The sequence below is a fragment of the Patagioenas fasciata genome, chromosome 5 (genome assembly GCF_037038585.1).
Source record: "Patagioenas fasciata isolate bPatFas1 chromosome 5, bPatFas1.hap1, whole genome shotgun sequence".
Lineage (NCBI taxonomy): Eukaryota > Metazoa > Chordata > Aves > Columbiformes > Columbidae > Patagioenas > Patagioenas fasciata.
Window position 1 is genome coordinate 54,853,407 of NC_092524.1, and position 20,182 is coordinate 54,873,588.

The 20,182-nt window shown below is 44.0% G+C and overlaps 1 protein-coding gene across 5 annotated transcripts in view; it reads right to left on the reverse strand.

Annotated features, from left to right (window-relative positions):
- The window catches only part of PRIMA1 (proline rich membrane anchor 1), a 54,214-nt gene extending 36,968 nt beyond the window's left edge, over window positions 1-17,246 (reverse strand). For 2 of the 5 annotated variants that reach the window (XR_011739422.1, XM_071809589.1), the window contains exons 1-2: window positions 16,538-16,885; window positions 10,099-10,249 (exon numbers count right to left, since the gene is read on the reverse strand). Coding sequence is in view for 4 of the 5 variants with exons in the window: in XM_071809589.1 (XP_071665690.1) it covers window positions 10,099-10,249; window positions 16,538-16,630 (244 nt within the window). In the remaining variant the exon portion in view is untranslated. Of the gene's footprint in view, window positions 1-10,098; window positions 10,250-16,537; window positions 16,886-17,000 lie in introns of those variants that run through there. The other 3 variants (XM_065840084.2, XM_065840083.2, XM_071809590.1) reach the window with 3 other exon arrangements.
- Window positions 17,247-20,182: the final 2,936 nt, after the last annotated feature.

Consider the following 20,182-nt stretch of genomic DNA (forward strand, 5'->3'; position numbering starts at 1 on the left):
CCCCAGCAGGCACTGTGAAGGCAGGTACAGCAGAGCCTGTTAAGGTACCGTGGTGGTGGCATCCATATGGACACTGTAAGTACATATAGTGGTAGCCCTCCCAGGCTCTTAATTCCCATATCTGCTGATATACACTCCTTTGTCAGGGTTTTGTTGACAGAGGAAGAAATAAGACATGACATATAAGACATGGTTTTGCACCATGGGTTCTTGTCCAGCCCCTCAGGCTGCCTCATTTCTCACATTACCATGCAGTGACAATGTGGCCATAGGCTCTGCCTTTTGCACCTGGCATGGTGAATGCCTTATCTTCCTTGCTGTGTGTTGGTGCAGCCTCCTCTTCGATGGGTGGTAGGACAGGACATAGCTGATCAATTCGGTAACAATTACTGTTCAATTTTGAGACCAAAAATAATAATAATCTTCTGTGCTTGACATCAACTAGTCTCAAAAACAAAGTTTACAGATGTGGAAAAATATCTCAGTTTCAGATATGATAACTCTGAGGGGCTGATAGGGGAGTTGAATCTCTCAAGATCAACCAGCAGGTCAGTGGTAGAGGAAGAAGCGGCACCTGGACTCTGTTTCCACTGCTCCTCATAAGGTGGGCAAGATGCCTCCTTTGCAGGAATCACAGTACATCACCATCAAGTCTTCTGAAAGCTTATCCATCTTTTAGCTCTTGCAGTGAACAGGCCTTCAAAGGAGGGATATACGAGCTGAAATTCAAACAGCTGAAATGTGATTTTGGAAGTCTAAGCTCCTAAATTGATGATCAGTCTTTCACCAGTAAATGATTATTAGGACACCTCAGGGCTGGCAGATTCAACGCCACAGAAAGATGACATTTTCTTGGTATAATATTCTATATATAGATGGAATTAAGGTCCAGATCCACACAACTTCTTCAGGCTGAATGGTGTCCCCATGAGTGGTGCCATCAAAGTGACTGACTATGAAATGTCAGTAAAATTCAGTGCTACTGGTATGATTAAGATATCATCTCTTAGATCCTCAGCAGCTTTTAAAAGAGTTCAGGAACCTCTAGATAATAGCAAACATTGGACAAGCCTCACAGCTTTGAGTCGAAACCTTCTCAAAATTAGTGCCTTCAGGGAAGGCAGAAACAAAACCAGCTTCAGCCAACTGCAAGCTAAACTTCCTAACACAGATTGTGGAAGACTTGGAAATACTTGGAATATTTTCCCAATATATTAGTAGCAAGAGTTTCTAAGGCACTAGTTTGTGTCTGTCTCTGAAAAATTAATGGTTTGCCTGTTGGGCATTCAGATGCTCTATGGAGAGAGTGACTACAATAGACAAATACTTTAGACTGGTAAGTACAGATGGCTTTAAAGAGCTCACTTTACGAAGAAAGACATATTGCAAGTCATATGGCTATGGCTGAGTTTTAGGGAACAGCAGGCTGACTATATAGCAAATCCTTCTGTTAGTGTACAGCATCTATATAAACATGATCCTCCTGTTTGATGTTATGTAGTTTATTCCTTGGATGACTTCAGCGGCTCAGTTATTGCTGGAAGTGAGGGCTACAGCTATCACTTAAAAATGTCCCTGAGGAGACCAATTATTAATTCCCATACCTAGTGCACTCAAGTTCCTTTTCCAAATTATATTCAGATCCAACTTAAGGGAAATAAAATTGAGGACCCACCCAGAGTAAAATGGAACTGAAATGTGAAATACCTTCCAAACCAGGGATAAATTTAATCCTAATAAACATAAAATTACTTTTATCAACTGATAATTTTTACGCAGTGTTCATAAAATATAGAATACTTAAAATGGTAATTACATCACATTAACAGATCGAGTTTTTTCACCATGCCAAATGCCCAACATGAAGTCCTCAATCACCACTCAGAGCACATTTGTAACTCTCTGAAAGCTAAAAGACACAGGCTACCTTACAGTCACAAGAGCAAGCAAATTGGTTACTAGTTGCTATCTGCACGTTCCTCAGGCTTTGCACAGCAGTCTGGACCTGCATAGGTAGGAGAACTCTTACAGAGATGCTGCTCACAATCACTCCCTCCAGAAGCCTACAGTTGTGGGCAGCCAGCGCTGCAGAATGATACCAAACAACTCTGAGGCAGAGTCCCTGCAGCTTGCCAAATCAAACCGAGTGTTAAACTTGACCCTCCCTTTGCTCTACTGGTGGTCGTTTCCTTTGACAGGGGCTATGAAATAAGATTATGCACTGCTTTCAAAAGGAGAAGAAAATGTCCAGGGATGATTCAATAGAATCTGCTCCATAGGTAAAAGTCCAGTTAAACAGCAGCATTTGTCAAGGAACAGATATTTGTATAAAATATTTCTAACAAATAAGCTATCAACTCCATTTAAATGACACTTCAAAATTATAAACCAATTAATTCTAATAACAATTAATAATTCACAATTTGATATATATCTACATATATATGGTTATAATGTGATATGATTTACTAGTAGAATTGTCAAATTAACTTGCATAATTATTTATGTCAGTTTTTGGCAGTGGCATCAGTTATTAACCTGTGTTTGTACTATACTACTGGACACTACAGGCTACTCACTTTAGGATAACATTGCAAATCTCCACACTGCTGCTTCCTCAATCTGATACAGCAACTTAAAATAACCTGTTAGATGCAATTACACAAGCAATGCAACACTTTTATATCACGTTTACGACAAAGATGCACAAAAGCATTACAAGAACATGCATTTCTGTGGGTCTGCTTTACCAAGGTCAGCTGCTTAGCCCTCCCTGCCAAGAACAGCTTGTGCCAATTAAGGGTTTACTTCTGACTTGTCGAGATGAGGCACAACTCCTTCTGCCATGGGCAGGGGAACCTACAATTACTTGTAAATCAGCAGCCTCTGACTCATCAGTAACTTCACTGAATATTTGTTATCTTCTTAATCAGCGAAATGGCAGGCATGTACAAATGGACTGCCATCCACACAAGGAATTAATGTCTTCAGCTTAGCCAACTCCTTTTGCTTAAAAAAAATAAAACCAAGCTGTCGGAGTATGCATCCCAGAGTAGAAAGGACTGTTATACTGCAGGATCAGTTTAATATCTGATGCTTCTGTTTTCAAAATTAGACAATGCTTTTAATCTACAGATAACAGAACTCCCACTGATTCCTGCACTGCAAAATCTGGCCTGAGGTGCTTACTTTTAAATACTTCAAAACATACGAACTAGTGAATTTTCAAGAGAGTAGATTTTTCCATAATATGGATTTATGACTGCATGAAAAATTCAAAACAAATCTGCAAGGTCCCAAAGCAGGGAGAAGATTCATCACTTGCCTAAACAAAAAATTAGACTCGACAATACATTTCAGAATTTATTGTGGTGAAAAACTCTGAATTGGGAAAAAAAATTGAAGCTGTGATTGACGGTCTATTAAAACCAGTGTTTTACAAAGATAGATAGCTTACAACAGCCCAATATGAGGAGATGTTAGGTGCACAAAGTGATTGTAAAATCCTATAATGAAAGTATTAGTATGAACTTTTTCAGTCTTACCTGCTTTCTAGTACTAATCCAGCTCTTCAGATGTAATATAACATTCCAGATGTTTCAACTATTTCAAACTTCAAATTTGCTGCTTAAGAAATATCCTCACCCTAAATCATCTTCTCATTTTGACCGGGAGGTGAGGACTTCTAACTTTTATTGCTATGCCAGAAATAACTGCTCTAGATGCAAAAAATATGAGGATTTTGAAGTCTTTATGTCTTGGGTGATAAAATCAGAGGTCACTGCAGTTTGAGGCAGGAAATCTAATCAATGCATTTCTGATTTAGGTGGGTGAAATCTGCCTAAATCCCATCTTGGATTCTTAATGATTTGGTTCACTGTGCTAGCAGAGCAGGTAGTATCTGTGATGTGAAATCAACACAACAGGGACCTGGACTAGACTCTGCATGTGCCATCATCCATGACTGCAGGCTGTGGGGCTTGATTTCAATTTAGATTTGAAAGCCTCAAAATCCTACTGCCAGTCCTGTGACTTACAATCGCCCAGTAAAATGAAAGTGTATGTCAGAGAAGACAAGAAGTGAATTTTGATTTTGCTTTGTAAATTATAAACAATGCTGTCACACAAGACTGTAATTCACAGTATGACAGCTGTGTTACCAAAACTGAAAGGGCTTCCCTGTTTCAGCATTCTGCTTGCATTTAAAAAAATCACTGTCTAGACCAGACTTGTGGTAAAACAATATTCTCTCACAGTAGCTGTCATTACCATAAATGTCTTGGTGTAGGAGACAATGTACCCCCTACCGTTTTGGTGCTACTGTAGGTCTCTTCCATTACTATTCAGTTTTGGTAGCTGCTATGTTGTATGGAGGAAAACTTTTTCCTCTTACTAGAAAACAAAACCACCCCCATCTGTTTGCTAACAATTATTTTGGGGCATCAGCACTTGGGAGAAGTTAATCCAAGCCTCCTCAAGTATGCCCAAATATCTCAAAATCACTCAGAACCAGTCCTTCTGGCAGAAGGCTGGTCCTGCGGGCTGAGCCCTTAGGGTCAGAATTGCATCTGCAGTAGCTGTTTGGAAAGGTGCAAAGCACTCACAAAATAAAAGGATTACCCAAAGAGAAACTTAAAGTCAGAGCTCTCTGAGATGCTCAGTCCATATTGTAGCAGCTACACCAGACTGTCCACACCAAATTCTTTGGCATCTCGTGTTTTAAAACACATGGTGGCCTCCAGGAGGATTAAAAGTTCAGTTTGCAGTCACAGCCTCCTCTCAACTCCTGAGGGACAATCACAGACCTCTGCCAAGGACAGAAGTCCTTTTGGCATTGTGTAGGCAAGCACATCAACATTGCTACCCATGTATTATAGTACAAGAAGCGGTGCGGTGAGCATTGATACCATGCTCAGCTCTCCTGCTTGAGTGAACGGCCATGTGGAGTGCTCAGCGTGAAGCTCAGACTCATTCTCTGGATCCATACTGAGTTACCCTGCCTATTCTATCATCAGGATTTAGGTCATAGAAAAGCCTAAGGAAAAAAATTTCTTATTATTTTATGTCTCAGAACCATACCTGTTTTATTTCTCTAACAAGTTCCTGCTATGAAAGGCTATGTTGTTAAAAGTCAGCAAGCCAAATCTGCAAATTTTAGTTGTTTTAAAACCTACTCGAAGTTCAAGAAGTTCCAGAGTGTTCCTGTACCTCAGACTCCTGCCTATATACACACATTGTGACCACCTGTCTGAAAAGATCTGAATGTCCTTAGCTTTCCTACTTGCACTGAAGGGACCCAGCACACTTTCTCAAATTAAGCCGTATATTTGGGTTCATGTAGTTGCCAAAAAGTTGCACCCTTCCTGCAGCTGCTCATTTTTATTTTGGCATATTCACCAGCCCAAATACTTAGTTAATTAGATGCACTATCTCCAAAGATAAAGGAAAAGATTTCACCTTGGAAAACAAAATCATGCAATTACAGCCTGGAGATTAGAGTCCACTGCAGTGATGTCATTCACTTTGGCTTTGCCCTGACTTAATCGTGCTTTATCTCAACTGACAGCTCAGGGCAAACTTTCATTGAGGTCAGGAGCTGTAGAGACCTCACTGTGTACCTATGTGTAAGTGTCCAACAAGTCAGAGGTTAGTTCACATAGCCAGGCTCAGCTGTACTAGTACAGCTTGTAATGAACTCAGATCAAAAATTTTACTTAAGTTCCCTCCTCTAAATTTTGACTGAAACAATGTTTGACTGGACACTTTGTCATCCAGAGAGGAGATGGTAGTACCATGGACTCCTCACCCAACATGTGGAGTGGGTAGAGCAGAGACAGCAAATGTTGCTAAACCAGCAACAGGGAGTTCATGCTGAACATCCTTTCTCCTCCTTGTACCATTTTGAAGATGCCACTTCTGAAATATTTTTTTCTAAAACCTTCAGCAAGTTAAAACTGACACTGATGCCAGTGTATATCTAGCTTTAACCCCTTCCTGTTTCGAAAGGCTAGCTTCTTCTTCCAAACCAAGTCCTTTCTTATTTACGGTGCCCCTGAAGAAACCTCTGGGCTCATGAAGTATTTAAGGGTTGACAACAGCTGTGTTTTAGATTTTTGAAGGGTCAACATCATTTGAACTATCTTAATCTCATGGGTCTGTGAAGCTGCCTAAACAAGTACTCTATCTACCTTTCCTTAGTCCTGGCTGAAATCCTGAGACAAGGAGGAAAGCAGATGGGAGGAGAAAAAGAAACAGTTAAAGGCCAGGTTCTGAGAATCTCTATCTCCTTCAGGTCATTACAGCTATATCTAGGGAAAACATCCAATTTCACTGAAAGTTCCTCTTTTCTTTGCTGTCAGCATCTAAGCTTAGTTGGCCTTAGGCCCCTCAGGGCCTCGTGAGCTTTCTCTTCACTTCATCAACGTGCAGTTTTTTAGGCACGGGTTAAAGAGCAGGCTGCTGCTTGCATAAGGAGAGTTACTGTGAAAACATCAATATGCCAGACCATCTGCAGGAATCACAATTGGCTCAGCCACCGCGTCTCCTGCCAGTCCCCACCACTTTGTCACATAATCCCCACCATCCTACCTACTCCTAACATGGGCTGGGGCCCCTCTCCTTGAAGACCCTTGGTAAGGTACACACCTATACTGAACCAGACAGCTGTATCTCAGTGGGATGCTGGCAAACTGGAAAGAAGCTTGGGAAACTCAAAACTGAAATGCTCCATGTGTCCCACTTCACAGAAAGAGAAAAGTTTGAACTAGCAATATTGAGAAAAGCAGCATCCATGGGGACCAGTATAGCTGATCCTGGCCACGAGGCCAGGGGTTGGAAGGGACATTGGAAACACCAGTGGTCTGTATGAAGGAGTTAGAAGAGTGGGAAAAGGATGCACGGTGTCATGGCTGAAGGAACACAAAAATAGTCTGTCTTTTCTTCCCTGGGGCTTGGAGTTCGGGGGGCAGAGGAATACTCTGAATTTACCAGCTCACAATTTTGTTGTCCATGTTTGGAAATACATAGGCCACATGATCTAATTTAACTTCCCATATTCATATTGTTGAACAAATGACATGCCTCCTCAGGGTGCACTGAAACATATCCCACACCTTCTTGTTGTAAATACATGAGAACAATAGTGAGGTGCCTCCTAAAGCCTGGAAAGCTGGTGTTTCTACCATTGCTCATGTATTTAGAGTGACTGCTAAGTGTGTGTGATTCTATCCATTTTCTGTGGAGGAAATTAGCTTATTGTCTCTTGGAGTCAACACAACTTTTAGCTGTCATTACATATGAATTCTGGAATTCACAACATTTACCAGATTTTGTGTAAGTCTTTGTGCAGGAAGCAGAGCTAAAGGTTTGTCACTGGATCAGTCTGTCAATATCAACATGTTCGTGAAAGTTCTCAGTTGTCCTCAAGCACAATAAAAACCTTTCAGACAGTGATTCAGCTGCTCACAGTTATCCAGTATCATCCCATACATGCAACTAGGGTTTACAGAACATTCAGGTGGGATTGATGGAGAGGACACAAAGAGGGTTCCTTGCTTTTCCATAGCAGCAGTGGGAGACCAGAGAGGACATGTTGAAGAGCACTAGGTAGCTTCATTTAGCAGATAACTGAGCTGTCAGTGTCTGTAGTAACTGGACAGACAGGAATTTTGTATCTATTGACTTTAATCACCAGGTGCAAACCACAGTAGCTGTTTTAGAAAGATGTAGAGATGATCTAAACCTCCAGCCAAGTTCAGTTTGATGGCAAGAAGACCTTCTAAGGCTGTAGCCCTTTGTGGTTCACAAAGCTCTGAGAGCAATGCCAGCATCTTTATGAAGTGGCTCACAGCACAATGCACCTTGTAAAGGTAAAAAACCTGCAGCTCCTGGGCTGCTGCTTTTTTGCAGAGGTCTTTCTACTACTTATCTTTAATCACTTAAAAAGTGCTAAGTGCAAGTCTAGCATCAACCAAGTCTAGCTTGTTTTGTCCCTTTACTGCCCTCTCCTCTGAGTGCTGTTTGAAAGCGGTGTCTATAACATCAATATTTAACCATGAGGCTTGCTCATTCTCATAAGGATGGGGATTGCTGTGTACACGTGGGCTAAATCACAGTGCCTAGACAGCTGATAATAATGAAAGCATCTTTCAAGATGAGGCACTTGATTGCTGCTCTAAAGCTTACTGGTGAAAGGAATGTGTAATCCATATTTCTAATTGTATTTGAAACAAAATAGCTTGTTTAAGTATTAGTCATCTGGATTTATTTAGCTCATTTTTAGAACTAAGTCAGCACCTGGCAATCCAGTCTGTGTAAGCATCAGGCTACCCCAGTTGCAGGCCCATTTGATTTCTCTTTCATCTTTTTGCAATGGGTGACAGACTTCTTTTTTTTTTTTTTTTTTTTTCTTTTTGTGATACTATTTCCTTCTCACTTCCCAGGAGACAAATCCAGGCTCTCCAAGCAGCTGCGCGAGGGCAGCCCAGGGAGGGGACGCAGCTGGGCAGCTGTGTGGTGCTCTCATCCTGGGGCAGCCGAGCAGCAGCGCTGGTCGCTGGGCTGGTCCCAGTGCTGGCACTGCTCTGCCACCTCTTGTGCGAGTAAGAGCAGCTCCCTTGGGGCAACGGGGTACCACAGGTACAAGAAAACTGAGTGACAAAGTAAGTGCTTTATTTGCCAACTGTGAGACAAAGATCAAGGGAATTTTCTATATCACTGTCCATGACATTTTCCTGAACATTGAAAGAGATTTTTCCTGCTACCCTTCATCTCTGCTTTCCAAATTGTATTTGTACTTCCTTTCCCAAGTGTTTCACTACTTTTTTTTCCTGCCTTTGCCTTTATTTTCTGCAGTGTGGCACAAACACAAAGCATTCTCCTGGCAGAAAACACACTGTAAAATTCTGCCATTCCTCTGCCCGACTAAAAGCTGTGCAAAAGCCTTCTTCATGTCTTCTGCACATCTGGGGATGGTGCTGATAAAGACAAACAGCCAAATGATGCTACATAATGATTTCTTTTCCCATGGGAGAAGCACTGAGAAGGATAATAGATATACTTTGCAACACTGTTCCCACGGGAGTTTATGTAAGCAAAGAGAGAAATTAATAGGCAGCCTTTTAGGGAGAGACAAATTTGCAAAAATACAGAAGCATTAAGGAGATTTGCTGGAATACCAAACACCTGGGACCTAAAAGCATCTGTGCAGGGTCCAGCCCATGTCCCTGCACTCAGCCAGTATGGATAGCTCCAGCAAGGTCTGTCCCCCTGCAGAGGGACTGCCTTGCCAGGGACCACCAGCACAACTATTGTGCTGCAGAAGTGATCTGTGCATCAGGGACCACAGGAATAACGATGCAGAAAGAAGCTGTCAGAGCTAGCCCGCAGGAACCACAGGCACAAGGTGTGCTGGATAAGGGGGTGCGTTGGTGGAAATCAGGAGGAGCTTGGGTGGGCTGGGTAAGGCTTGAGAGCACTGATTTGCATGAAGAGAAATAGATGAGTCTTAGACTGTATGTGCATTAGTGAGAAAACTTCTGACTTGCCATTAACTCTTGACATGCCTCTGACTTTTGTATACAGTCATAAGCAATTTAAAACCAGTGAACCTGACTATGGTAAACCAGTAGAGCCCCAGTGTCCTGAAGAGAGCCAAACCTGCAGGGTAGTCTAGGCAGAGTGTTTGAATTTTTGCCTACTTATAAATTAATTTGTCATGGAGCACTCAGACCTCCAAGCTGCGCATCTGGCAGTTACCTGGGGTCAGGTAACTCAAGGGGAAGCACAGTGCTGTGTCTGTGAGGGAGAACGTTTCCCAGGGTTAGGGTATTAAGAAACCATTTAAACCTAGGGAATCATATATAATGCAACGAAACGAGGGAATTTCTCTGGCTTTCCTCCAACAGCCAAGCATTATTCATTGATCAGAAAACAGATCTCCATCTCTACCGAGAACATTTTTTCCTTCATTTGCTAAGTGGAAAATGACAAACGAGCTAGCTGTGCCCTCTCCCACATCCTTTCTCCTTCCATCTGTCCAGGCGTCCCCGTTATTTTGCCCTCCCTCAGTGCACCACAACCGTACCAGCAGCTACTTACTGGGCACCACATGCAACCTTGGGGGTGGTGGAGGTGGAGGAGGTGGTGGTAACGGTGGAGGTGGCCTGCACTGGCAGATTTCCTGGCAGCTCTTTGTGACTCCCTCTGCTACAGGCTTGGAGCATGACTTCTGGGGCTCACCCTGAGTGATCTGTGAAGAAACAAGTCATTGCATGAGCAACAGAAACAGTGAAAACTGATTTTCCATGACTGAGTTTCTTGGACTTGATTACCCGAATGGCATCTCAGCCCTGTAGTGAAAACTGAGCTCGTGTTCCTCACTAAGGCCACTACAAGGAAGTTACTTCCCTACATGTTCCCCATTTTACATTTTTTTCCGTAACACAATATCTTCAAGAACTCTTTCCCTTTGTCAAATTTTATTGAAATTGACTGGCTAGTTTCTGAGTTATAGGGTAAGGAAAAGGCAGGTTGTGGCAGACAGTATGATTGCGTAAGCCTTCTTTCCTTAGGAAAGCCATCTAGCAGCATGCATTATTCACAGGGTCATTGCTGCAAGCCAAAGAGAGCTAATAAAAATTACAAGGCAGTTAGGGTCAGGATTATGTTCATTTTCCTTATGGCAGAACTAAAGCCAGAGGAGATCTCTCCTCAGCTTTGCCAGCCTCCCTTTGATGTTCAGAGAGCATTTAATGGAGTGTTTCATTTCTCACCACGAGGAGAGGGAGCCCACATTTTACTCATCTGTGGACTACATCAATAACACAGTCAAAATGGAAATGCCACAGACTGTGACTTGTAGCCTCCGTAACATACAGTGTTAGTAATACAGCTGAAGATGATGCACTGCAGAACCCAAGAGTTGGCATCGCTTGGCCACGGACAATGATTTAGCCAGTACTAGTTTACAATATGTTCAATAGTTTGATCTAGTTGCGAAAAGGACCATTTATTAACAGCATATATTTCTTATGACCAGTAATATTTACGTGACCAGGAGGAATATTCAGTAGAATTCCTAATCTAATGCTATGAAATGAAGAAGAGTAAGTCCCTAATGAAAAGGAGATTTGCTGAACATCTCGGGACTTTCTGAGAGGTGTTTACTTCAGAGGCTTCTAAGCCAGCTCTTTCTCAATGGACTGATACTCATGCAAAATAGTGGATACAATTTTAAGGGGACAAGATGAATAAGCAAGTTATCTAACGAGCACTTTAAATATGAGGAGAGCACCTGGGACAGACTTGTGTCTTGCTGAAACTAAGGACAGTTATGCTGGCATTCAACTGTTGCCTTGTACAGTTCGCTCTTGGGTTCTTGTCCTAATGTTAATAGTTTGGGCCTAACATAATCTTCTTTAATTAGCTTTTTTCCACAATATGCCAGTCAATACAAAGACAATGTCTCATGTCATACTTTCTGATCTGTTTTAGGCCTCTTCTGCTTCTCTGCCTACCCCCAGGGTCACCCAAGGATGCCTTCTCCCCACTCCTCTCTCCTGCCCAAGCTTTGCCTCATTTCCCCTGACAGTTCTGGGCACAGCAGTCTGTCTTCTCTCCCCTCTCAACCCTGGCACTGCTCACAGCTGGGTATCAGGGGTGCTGTGCTGCCTTTTGGCTGCAGGAAAGCTGCACACAGTCATTTCATGTATTTTTGGCCGAAAAGAGAGACATGGCTAATTAAAACAACATCACTGCACAAAGGACATGTTCACATGCGTAGGAGGTTTCTAAATGCAGAAAGATGCATTACTCTGGCCTCAGGGAAACAGAGGTAGGGCTCTGTTGATTAAATATTATAGAGAGGGAGGAAAGAATAGAAGAGGCTATGTGTAGCTGATTTGGAAGGATGGCTCAGCACAGCACAAGTCAGAAGGCTCAGTTCTTTAAACAGCTTGTCAAAATCTATTACCAAACATAGGGAAAAACAAATTCAGCACAAATGCTTTCCAACTTTCCCCTTCACCATCAGGTAACAGTCAGAGGATGGTTAAAGACCATCTCAGACAGCTTCCAGCGACTTACACAAACTCTCTGAATGTTCTAATGAATCAAAGTGACTCGGCTTCATAATCCCTCATGGGTTGGTAATAAATCTGTCACCTAAGAAGGCTTATTTATTTTTAAAGTAAGTGATCACAGCCAGCAGCATATCCTCCATGCTGTTTCAGCTCTTCCACTGCTGTTCACATGCTGGGTTGGGGTGTTGGGACGCTCCCGAGAGGAGCCCCATAGGAAAAGCACCCACTCAATGTGGTGGCAATGGAACACCTGGGGTACCTCCTAGTTGTACTGGTGAGACAATATCTACTGTGCTCACAGAGGAGGTAGGGTGACATCTCTCCACTAGCCCCAGCAGCTGATTTAGGAAATGACTATAAACTCCTAGCTACAATAATCATCCCCTACCTGGATCCCAGTTGCTGAATCCTATGGCTTGGTACAGTCTTGCAGAAGCCAGTGCAATGGGAGAGGATGGAGACAAGGCGGAATAACACTGAGCAGACTTGCTGCCAGCTTCATCTGCAGACCAGAGGCAGCTTTGTGTATATGTCTGAAGACGGTGCTGGTCATGGAAAAGCTACATTGACTTATTGCTCTAACTTAATATTAATCAGAACTAAAGGCTTGCTCTGTCTTTTTTTAGAATTATTGACTGCTTTTAAATCCTGGGAGGCTCTTCTACCTTAGGCTGTTAATAGAGTGTCCTCAGAACCAGTGGATGTTTTCCTCAACTACGTTGCAGACAAGATTAACCCTATACATGCCCAGCCACTCTCTGCTCCTGTGTATTTAAAATATTATTTCTGGGGAAAAAAAAAAAAAAGAAAAAAAAAAGAAAAAAAGTTGATTTGTCTCTCAATACCTTAGTCTGAACCTTTATCAAAATTTCCTACCATCATTTTGAAATGGTTGGGAAAGAGCTGATGTTTAAAAGCATAGGCATTATCACTTACTTGTTTCCCTTTGCTTCTTATTCAGTGAAATATGTGGCTGTTAGAAAATACCTGTAGGAACACAGATATTATCTTGCCAGGGCTTTGTCTTAGAGGGTTAGTTTTAAATAATAAATATACTGTAAGCTGGCTGAAATGTGGCAGGAAAAGGAAAGACATGAATCAAGGTTGAGGGCCTCGAGGAGGAGAGAAATAGTCAAAGGCTGTTGCAAGAAGATTAACTAACAGTAGCAAGATAGGATTAAGAAAAAATTAAATGACATTTGGCTCCTTTAAAAAAAAAAAAAAGGAAAAAAAGAGTCCCACTGTTGATATCTATTAGTCTTCTTATGAAAGGAATGAAGGCTATTACTTGTGTCTTCTAAAGGTAAGCAGAGCAAATCATGAGAAAATATGCTTTAGGGAACAATCTTCCTCTGGCAGAGGATGATGAAATAAATTAGTCCATGTTCTTTCTTACTGCCTGCAATTCAAGGTAAGCTGTCTACATGAGATGGCAGGAGAAAAGAGGTGTGTTGAAAGAGCCTAATCTTTCACTGCACAGGTTTACTAATTAGAATCCAGCCTCAAACTTTACTGCTTGCTTGTTTTGTTGGACAGTAGCATGGCCCCAGAGGGGCTTTGGAAGCACCTTGCAGATAACGACTAACCAGAAACCTGCTGGGCTGCCAGGCAGTTTCTAGCACAGAGGCTGCTTTGGCAAGGGGTCATCTCCAGAGACGGACCACACAGGCCTTGTTCCCTAGTCACCACTTCTGCACCTTCCAGCCATTCCTCCAGGCACTGGAGGTGCCATGAACATGTGTCTCCTTGACCTGTCTAAAACTTGGTTGCTTTTTGGCATGAAGCTTTCCTAATACACTTAGCAGTTGGCCAGTTTGGACATATATGTTGCCCGGACTTCAAGCTGATGCATTTTTTCCCTGCTCTAAGAAGATGTAAAGAGTTGACTTCATGTATTTGTGCTTTTTATATTAACATGCTTTGCAAAAAAAAAGTACAAATGCTTTTGAATATTCATAGCAATTAAAATCTGATCCACAATTGTCCAGGGAAAAGCAAACAGAACGTGGTAACTGGTGGTTTCCTTTTGCAGCCTCTCAGTTGAAGTTCGTGTTTGTGATGTATTTCTTTTTAATCTGAGATTTCCTTCAGAAACAGTGGTCCTAGTCCTGCTTTGCATAGAGTGGAAGAATAAATCTGCATGTGGTCAAAGCTGTTTAGTATTTCAGTAGAGTCCCATGGGGTTGCAGCAGTCCACGAGCATGCTCTACGGAGTGAGATGGGAAAAGAGGATTAATACAGTCCCTGGAGGGTGGCCGTCTTGTGAATTTTCGAATCAGGTAAAAGGACGAAAGATTGAAAAGAAAAGTGCAGTTGACTGAAAAGGCACAGAGACCTCTAAAAGCCTGCTAAAGTGGCAAGAGCTTTGTGTCTTGGAAGCAGTCTACAGAGATGAGATCTCAAGATTGCTGCGTAAATCCCAGGACAGCTCTGCATAATTCACATCAGAGTTAATCCAGATCCATGTTTATGAAACCAGAAAAAAACATGACCTTGCTATTCATCATGACACTTTCTGCTCTTTTTTTTTTTTTTTTTAATTATGTGAAAAGCCTCAGACAGAATCGTCCCTTCTTTTTTGTCACAGTGCTGGCTATGACGCTAATAAGAAAAGATTGTGGGTTTTGGTTTGGTTTTTGTTTGTGTGGGTTTTTTTTGTTGTTGTTTGCTTGTGTTTTGGTTTGGTTGTTTGTGGTTTTTTTTTTTTTTCGTCTTTGTTGTTGGTTTGTTTTGTTTTAGTAAGATAAATGCTTCTCTTCTGATTAACATCTGAATGATTCTCTTAAGTGCCTCAAGGCAGGCAGGGCCTGAGGAAGGCCCTGCCACACATAAGTCACTGCATAGACAAATGGGTGAAGAGGGGCTGGGAGAAGAGACGTGAGAAAACACAATGGCTGCTATAGATGGAGCAAGGACAGGAGAGCAACATGATGGGACATACTACTGAATTAGTTGAGGAGAATATGGCTTGCAAGACTTTGAAGATAAGAGCAGCTCAACATGGGTAAGGGAGTCCTGGATTTGAAGATGAGGGAGTTTTGGCCACAGGAAGGCCAGCATGCCAGTGAGAGTTCCACACGTGCCTTTCCCATTCGGTACCTGTTGTAGGGAGCCTTAGATACACCCTAGTTTTGGGAGAGCTTGAAGAACCTTGAGTATGAGCAGATTTATCGATTGCCCTTCCACAGAACAGCAGGCACAAGTACTGTTGATGAATGGGACAACAAAACTTTCAAATTATTGCAGGGAAAGGCTGGGCCCCTTGGCTTTTGCATTTCTCAGAGCCTGTTTCAGTTCTTACAAATGTAATTATTTTTGAAACATTGGTTTAGATCATCTGAGTAATTTGCCAGGAAGATGTTTATGCGAGTTTTGGGGGTTTTTTTTGTCTGCTTGACTGACTGACTGATTACAGGAGAGAGGCTGCAGAAGGCATCTCTTTACACGATGCTTAGCTACCTGAATACTTGAGCAGGAAGGTAGCGCTGGCAGAGATTTTTATGACAGGGGCATTGGTTTAAAGAAGGTTGTTTTCATTGTATTTCTGTTCGTTTTAATTCCTAAGGAGCAAAAATCCCCTTTGTCATTCACTGCAAAAGACAAGATGCTAAAACAAACAACATCTCTCTTTAATCTCTTGGGAGTCACTAAGTTTAGAACAGAGAGTAAAAGATGTAGAGTCTCTGCTGTGTTTTCTCCAAGAAAGAAACTGTGATTGTTCTGTTCTTGAACAGCACTTGGCTGGCTCATCAATCACTCCTCTGAAGGCATATATTATAAATAAACTTTAAAATATCAGTGACGCATTTGAGTTCAGCTTTGCTGCTGTTCTGATTCTCCAAACTGGATGGTCGCTCTCCCTTACCATATACTAATTTCTCTCAGTCCATTTTGCTTGTCACCCCACATTACAATCAAGGTCACACAACATCACAGCGTCGGAGTTGGCAAAAGCTGATTCAGCCCTTTACCCAGAGAATCCTCAATTCGCAATCAACATCAAAAACCCACGGCAAAACATGACCAAAATTAGACTGCCGGAGCTTCGCTCGGTGCACTGCTTCTTTCTGTGCATCTTGCCGCTTACAGCAAAATGCTCTTGCAAACCCTCTGGCTGCCAGCGCACCGAAGAAAGTCAACTACATCTTGCTCAGACAGACCACCTCGAGTTCTGCGCTCCCGGGGGCTGGGACCCGGCCGCCCACCCTTTACGCTCTCCGTCCCGCAGCAGCCGACATGGGGGCACCGCGCCGAGAAGAGCAACAGCTCGTCCTTCTCCGGGGGCCGCCTGCGCGACCACCGCCCCGCCAGCACCCGCCTGCACCAGCCCACTCCCCGCACTACCGGGGTGCCGGCCAGGGGGCTCTGCCTGCCGCCCCCCCACCCCAGCCCCGCCGCCACCGCTCCCTCCATGCAGGCGGGCTGGCGCGGCTCTGGGCAGGCTCGGGCAGTCCTACCTGGACGGAGCCCCAGAGCGGGTGGAGGGCACAGTGCAGCAGCAGGGAGGGCCAGCAGCAGCGGAGCAGCCCCAGCAGTTCCCGGAGCAGCATCCCTCCTGGGCAGGCGGGCGGGGGCGCGGGCGCCGGGCGACCTGGGGAGGGAGCAGAGCGAGCCGGCAGCAGAGGCGTTGGCTCGCACCCATCCCCGGAGCGCGACTGTCCCAACTTTAATTCTGGAGGGGAGGGAGGGAGGGAAGGAGGGGGAAGAGAGGCAGGGAGATGGGCGGGTGGGGAGGGGAAAGGGTGGTCGGGAAAACCCAGCGCCCAGCAAGTCCCGGCTCCCTCAGCGAGGAGACATGCCTCCACCCCCGCCCTGCCCGCCTCCCTGCCTGCCCGCCCCGCCGGCTGCCCCTCCCCGGGATGCTCCGCCGGCCGCCGTCGGCAGCCCGCCCGCGCTGGGGGCTCCCCGGCCGGCGCTCACCGCTGAGCCCGGGGCTTCCTCACACCCCGGGGGGCGAGTGAGCGGCCGAAAAAGTTTGGAGCCGGGCGCGGGGACAGAGGGGCCGGGCGTGGGGGTAGAAGGGTCGAGCGCTGCCGGAGGGGAGAGGGGGAGAGGCGGAGAGAGCGGCGTGGCAGCGCAGTCCGGGGATTGCATCTCCCCCCTGCCCGCCGCTGCTGCTGCAGTGATTTTTCAAGCCCATCGAGGCAGTCCTTTGCGCGCCCGGCTCCCCTCGGCTCTCCCTCCCCGCCCGGGCTCCTCCCGGCGGCAGCTTCGCTTCGCTCGGCCCCGGCGAGGCTGACCCAGGGCGGGGGCGGCCCACGGGTCGGCTCGGGGAGCTCCGGCGGGCCCGGGAGGCGCCGCACCCGCCCGCCGCGCCCTCCCCACAGCCAATGGGGGGGCGAGGGATCAACTGGCACCCCCGTATCCTGGAGGGTCCTCGTCCCAGTTGCAGCCAAGTGGTTTTTGTGTTTGTTCGTTTATTTGTTTACGTATTTCCCCCCGAGTGATGGGAAGGCTTTGCGTGTGACAGGCGGGAGTTGTCGGGTCTGTGTCCCCAGTCCCGTGTCTGCGCGGTGTAATAAGGAAGATGCTTTGTGACATTCATGTTTCTGTGTCATAACAACGCACGTGGAAATATTTAACAGCACTTGCGGGGAAGGGGATAAAGAGAAACCTCTAATATCGAGGCGCCACAGCCCAGCCTCCCTGCAAAGAGGAAACAGGAGTAAATCAAAGATGAAGAGTAGAAAATCAGAGGTGAAGATGGTTTCACTTCCAGTGAAGCACTTAATGAGCAAAACATCTGCTCTGTGTATGGTCGTCATTGCTACAAGTTGTGCTTGATGTATGTCAGGTGTATATCAAGTGTGTATCAGTGTCTGTTGTTGGGTCAACGGCACAGAGGTCCAGTTTTCAGTGTTTTCAGTGAAGTAAGCAAATGGATTCAAACAGAATATTGTGCCTGGGATTTACATTTCACACTCAGAGGTGAATAAGTTTGAAGACTCTGATTTTAGTTTTTCATTGTATTTCTGGTGCCCACTGAGCCAAGTTTAATAAACAATTTAATAAAAATCTGCTCAGTGAAGCAGGAATGGAAACATATTAACTTATCAGCCGATACAGGGCTAAAATTATCTTTTCATATGCTGTTACACCAACCTTGATTCATTTCAGCCCTGACATACAGTGATTTTAACGTCAGGACTATTAGGCCCAGCAACATCTTACTGGAATTTAATGGAGTTACACCCGAGTTGAGGTAGACCCATTGAGCTGAGACATTTATTTGTAAATCCCCATCTTGTGAGTTTTTAAGGGCGGCACACAGAGACAGACATTATGACCTTGGGCACAGGCAGTCATTCTACAGCAAATAGTTTTCCTATAATGATGCTGAAAAAGATGGCGTCCTTTTCTGTAAGTCTACTGTGTAACATGCAGTGCTTAATATATTGTGCTCATTCAATTATAGTTTTAGTGAGCTGGAGTCACAAGAGACAGGAAAGCTTTTCAGGCTTTCTGGTGATTTCCTGAAGGTATTTCAGCACTTGGTCACAGTACAGAACATAATAAATTGCACCATCTGTATACATAGTTCTTGGTTACTGACAGAATGAGAGATAAGGCTTTAGGCGTTGTACGCCAAAAAAATACAACACAGATTTCTTTCAGTATTTACAATGCCTTAATGTCAGGAGAACTGTGGATTTTCCTGCCATTAGCAATTGCCCAAGTAGTTGTCTTGAAGCATTCCTGTGGTTCACAGACAACCCAGGGAACTGAGGACATGGGGCCAAATTCGACCCGCAGTCGCATGGAAGCAAGTGCAATCAGGGATATTGTTCTGACACAAACAAGAGCAGAGTTTGGCCCAGGTAATCAGCATCTTTTCTGTATCACACTGGTAATTGACAGTTCCCCTGGGGAAATGATTGGACTGTGGATATATTAAATCCAGTCTTTGGCCTCAGTCATGTGGTCCACATAGAGCCATATTTCCCATTAGACTGAATGATGCTTTTTATTAGTTGCATTGGCTTCTATTCTGTAGTTTCTATGATGAGAAAATAGAGACCAGTAATTTTTCCCTCTTACAAGGAAGATAAATGATATGGTGCTTGTAAGACTGCAGGCCTCGAATCAACGACAGGCTGCAAATATGTTTTGCTTAGTAACATATTAAGTGTTTTGTAGCACCAGGACTGGTTCAAGGAAGCACAGGATGGTTTGTCTGCAGCAGTCACACTACTGAAGTGTTGAGATGGATATTGGCTAGGGTTACGATACCTGAAGCAGAACCAGGATTTCCTGGGTTGTGGCCCTACCACCAGCTATGATTTCCTCTGATATCTTTGGCACATTTTTAAAATCACCTGCACCAGGTTTCCCACCTGTCAAAATGGCATGGCCAAGTCCAGCTACCTGAAGGTGTGTTTGGTGGCAGAGACAATAATGGGGTCTCGTCCTCCAGGATGTATTCAGCACATCGCAGAAATCAGGAGCTATGGCAGATCCTTGGCTGGTGTCATCAGCACAGGTCCACACTCTGGCTCAGTGCCCTGCAGATTAAAAGTGCCTTTTAAATAAGTGTCATAGCTCAAAATAAAAACTTAAGCTATTTGAAAAGATTTTTTTGTTTTCAGAAAAACCCCATGCAAAGAGTATCATCCAAGCAGTCTCTCAAAAACTTAAGATGAATATTAACACACAATAGAATGATGACCATTACTCTTTTCCCCTTCCATCTTTCGTTTGAGATTATTTATCTTGTTTGCTTTTATTTATTTATTTACTTTTAAAAATAATTGCTGATAATCAGAACAACCATGATCAACACTCCAATACAGCAGCTACTCAGGAAACATTAGGTAGGAGTGCAACACTGATTAGCTGTGCAAACAAACATTATTTTGCTCCCTTAATCTAAGTAACCATAATGGTTATAATGGACTATAAGAGACCATTTGTTTTGTCAGTATGGATTGAGTTTACAATATGTATTCAAAAGTTCAGAGGGCATGGGAGAAGGTTCTCTTCCAAGCTGACTAGTCAAAACTTCATTTAAATCAATACATATCCAGCAATCTGACTGTAGGTAGATTTTTTTCCCTGTGTCTTCTGGTACGTGGGAATGGGTTTTAGCTGGAGCCAGCAGCAGA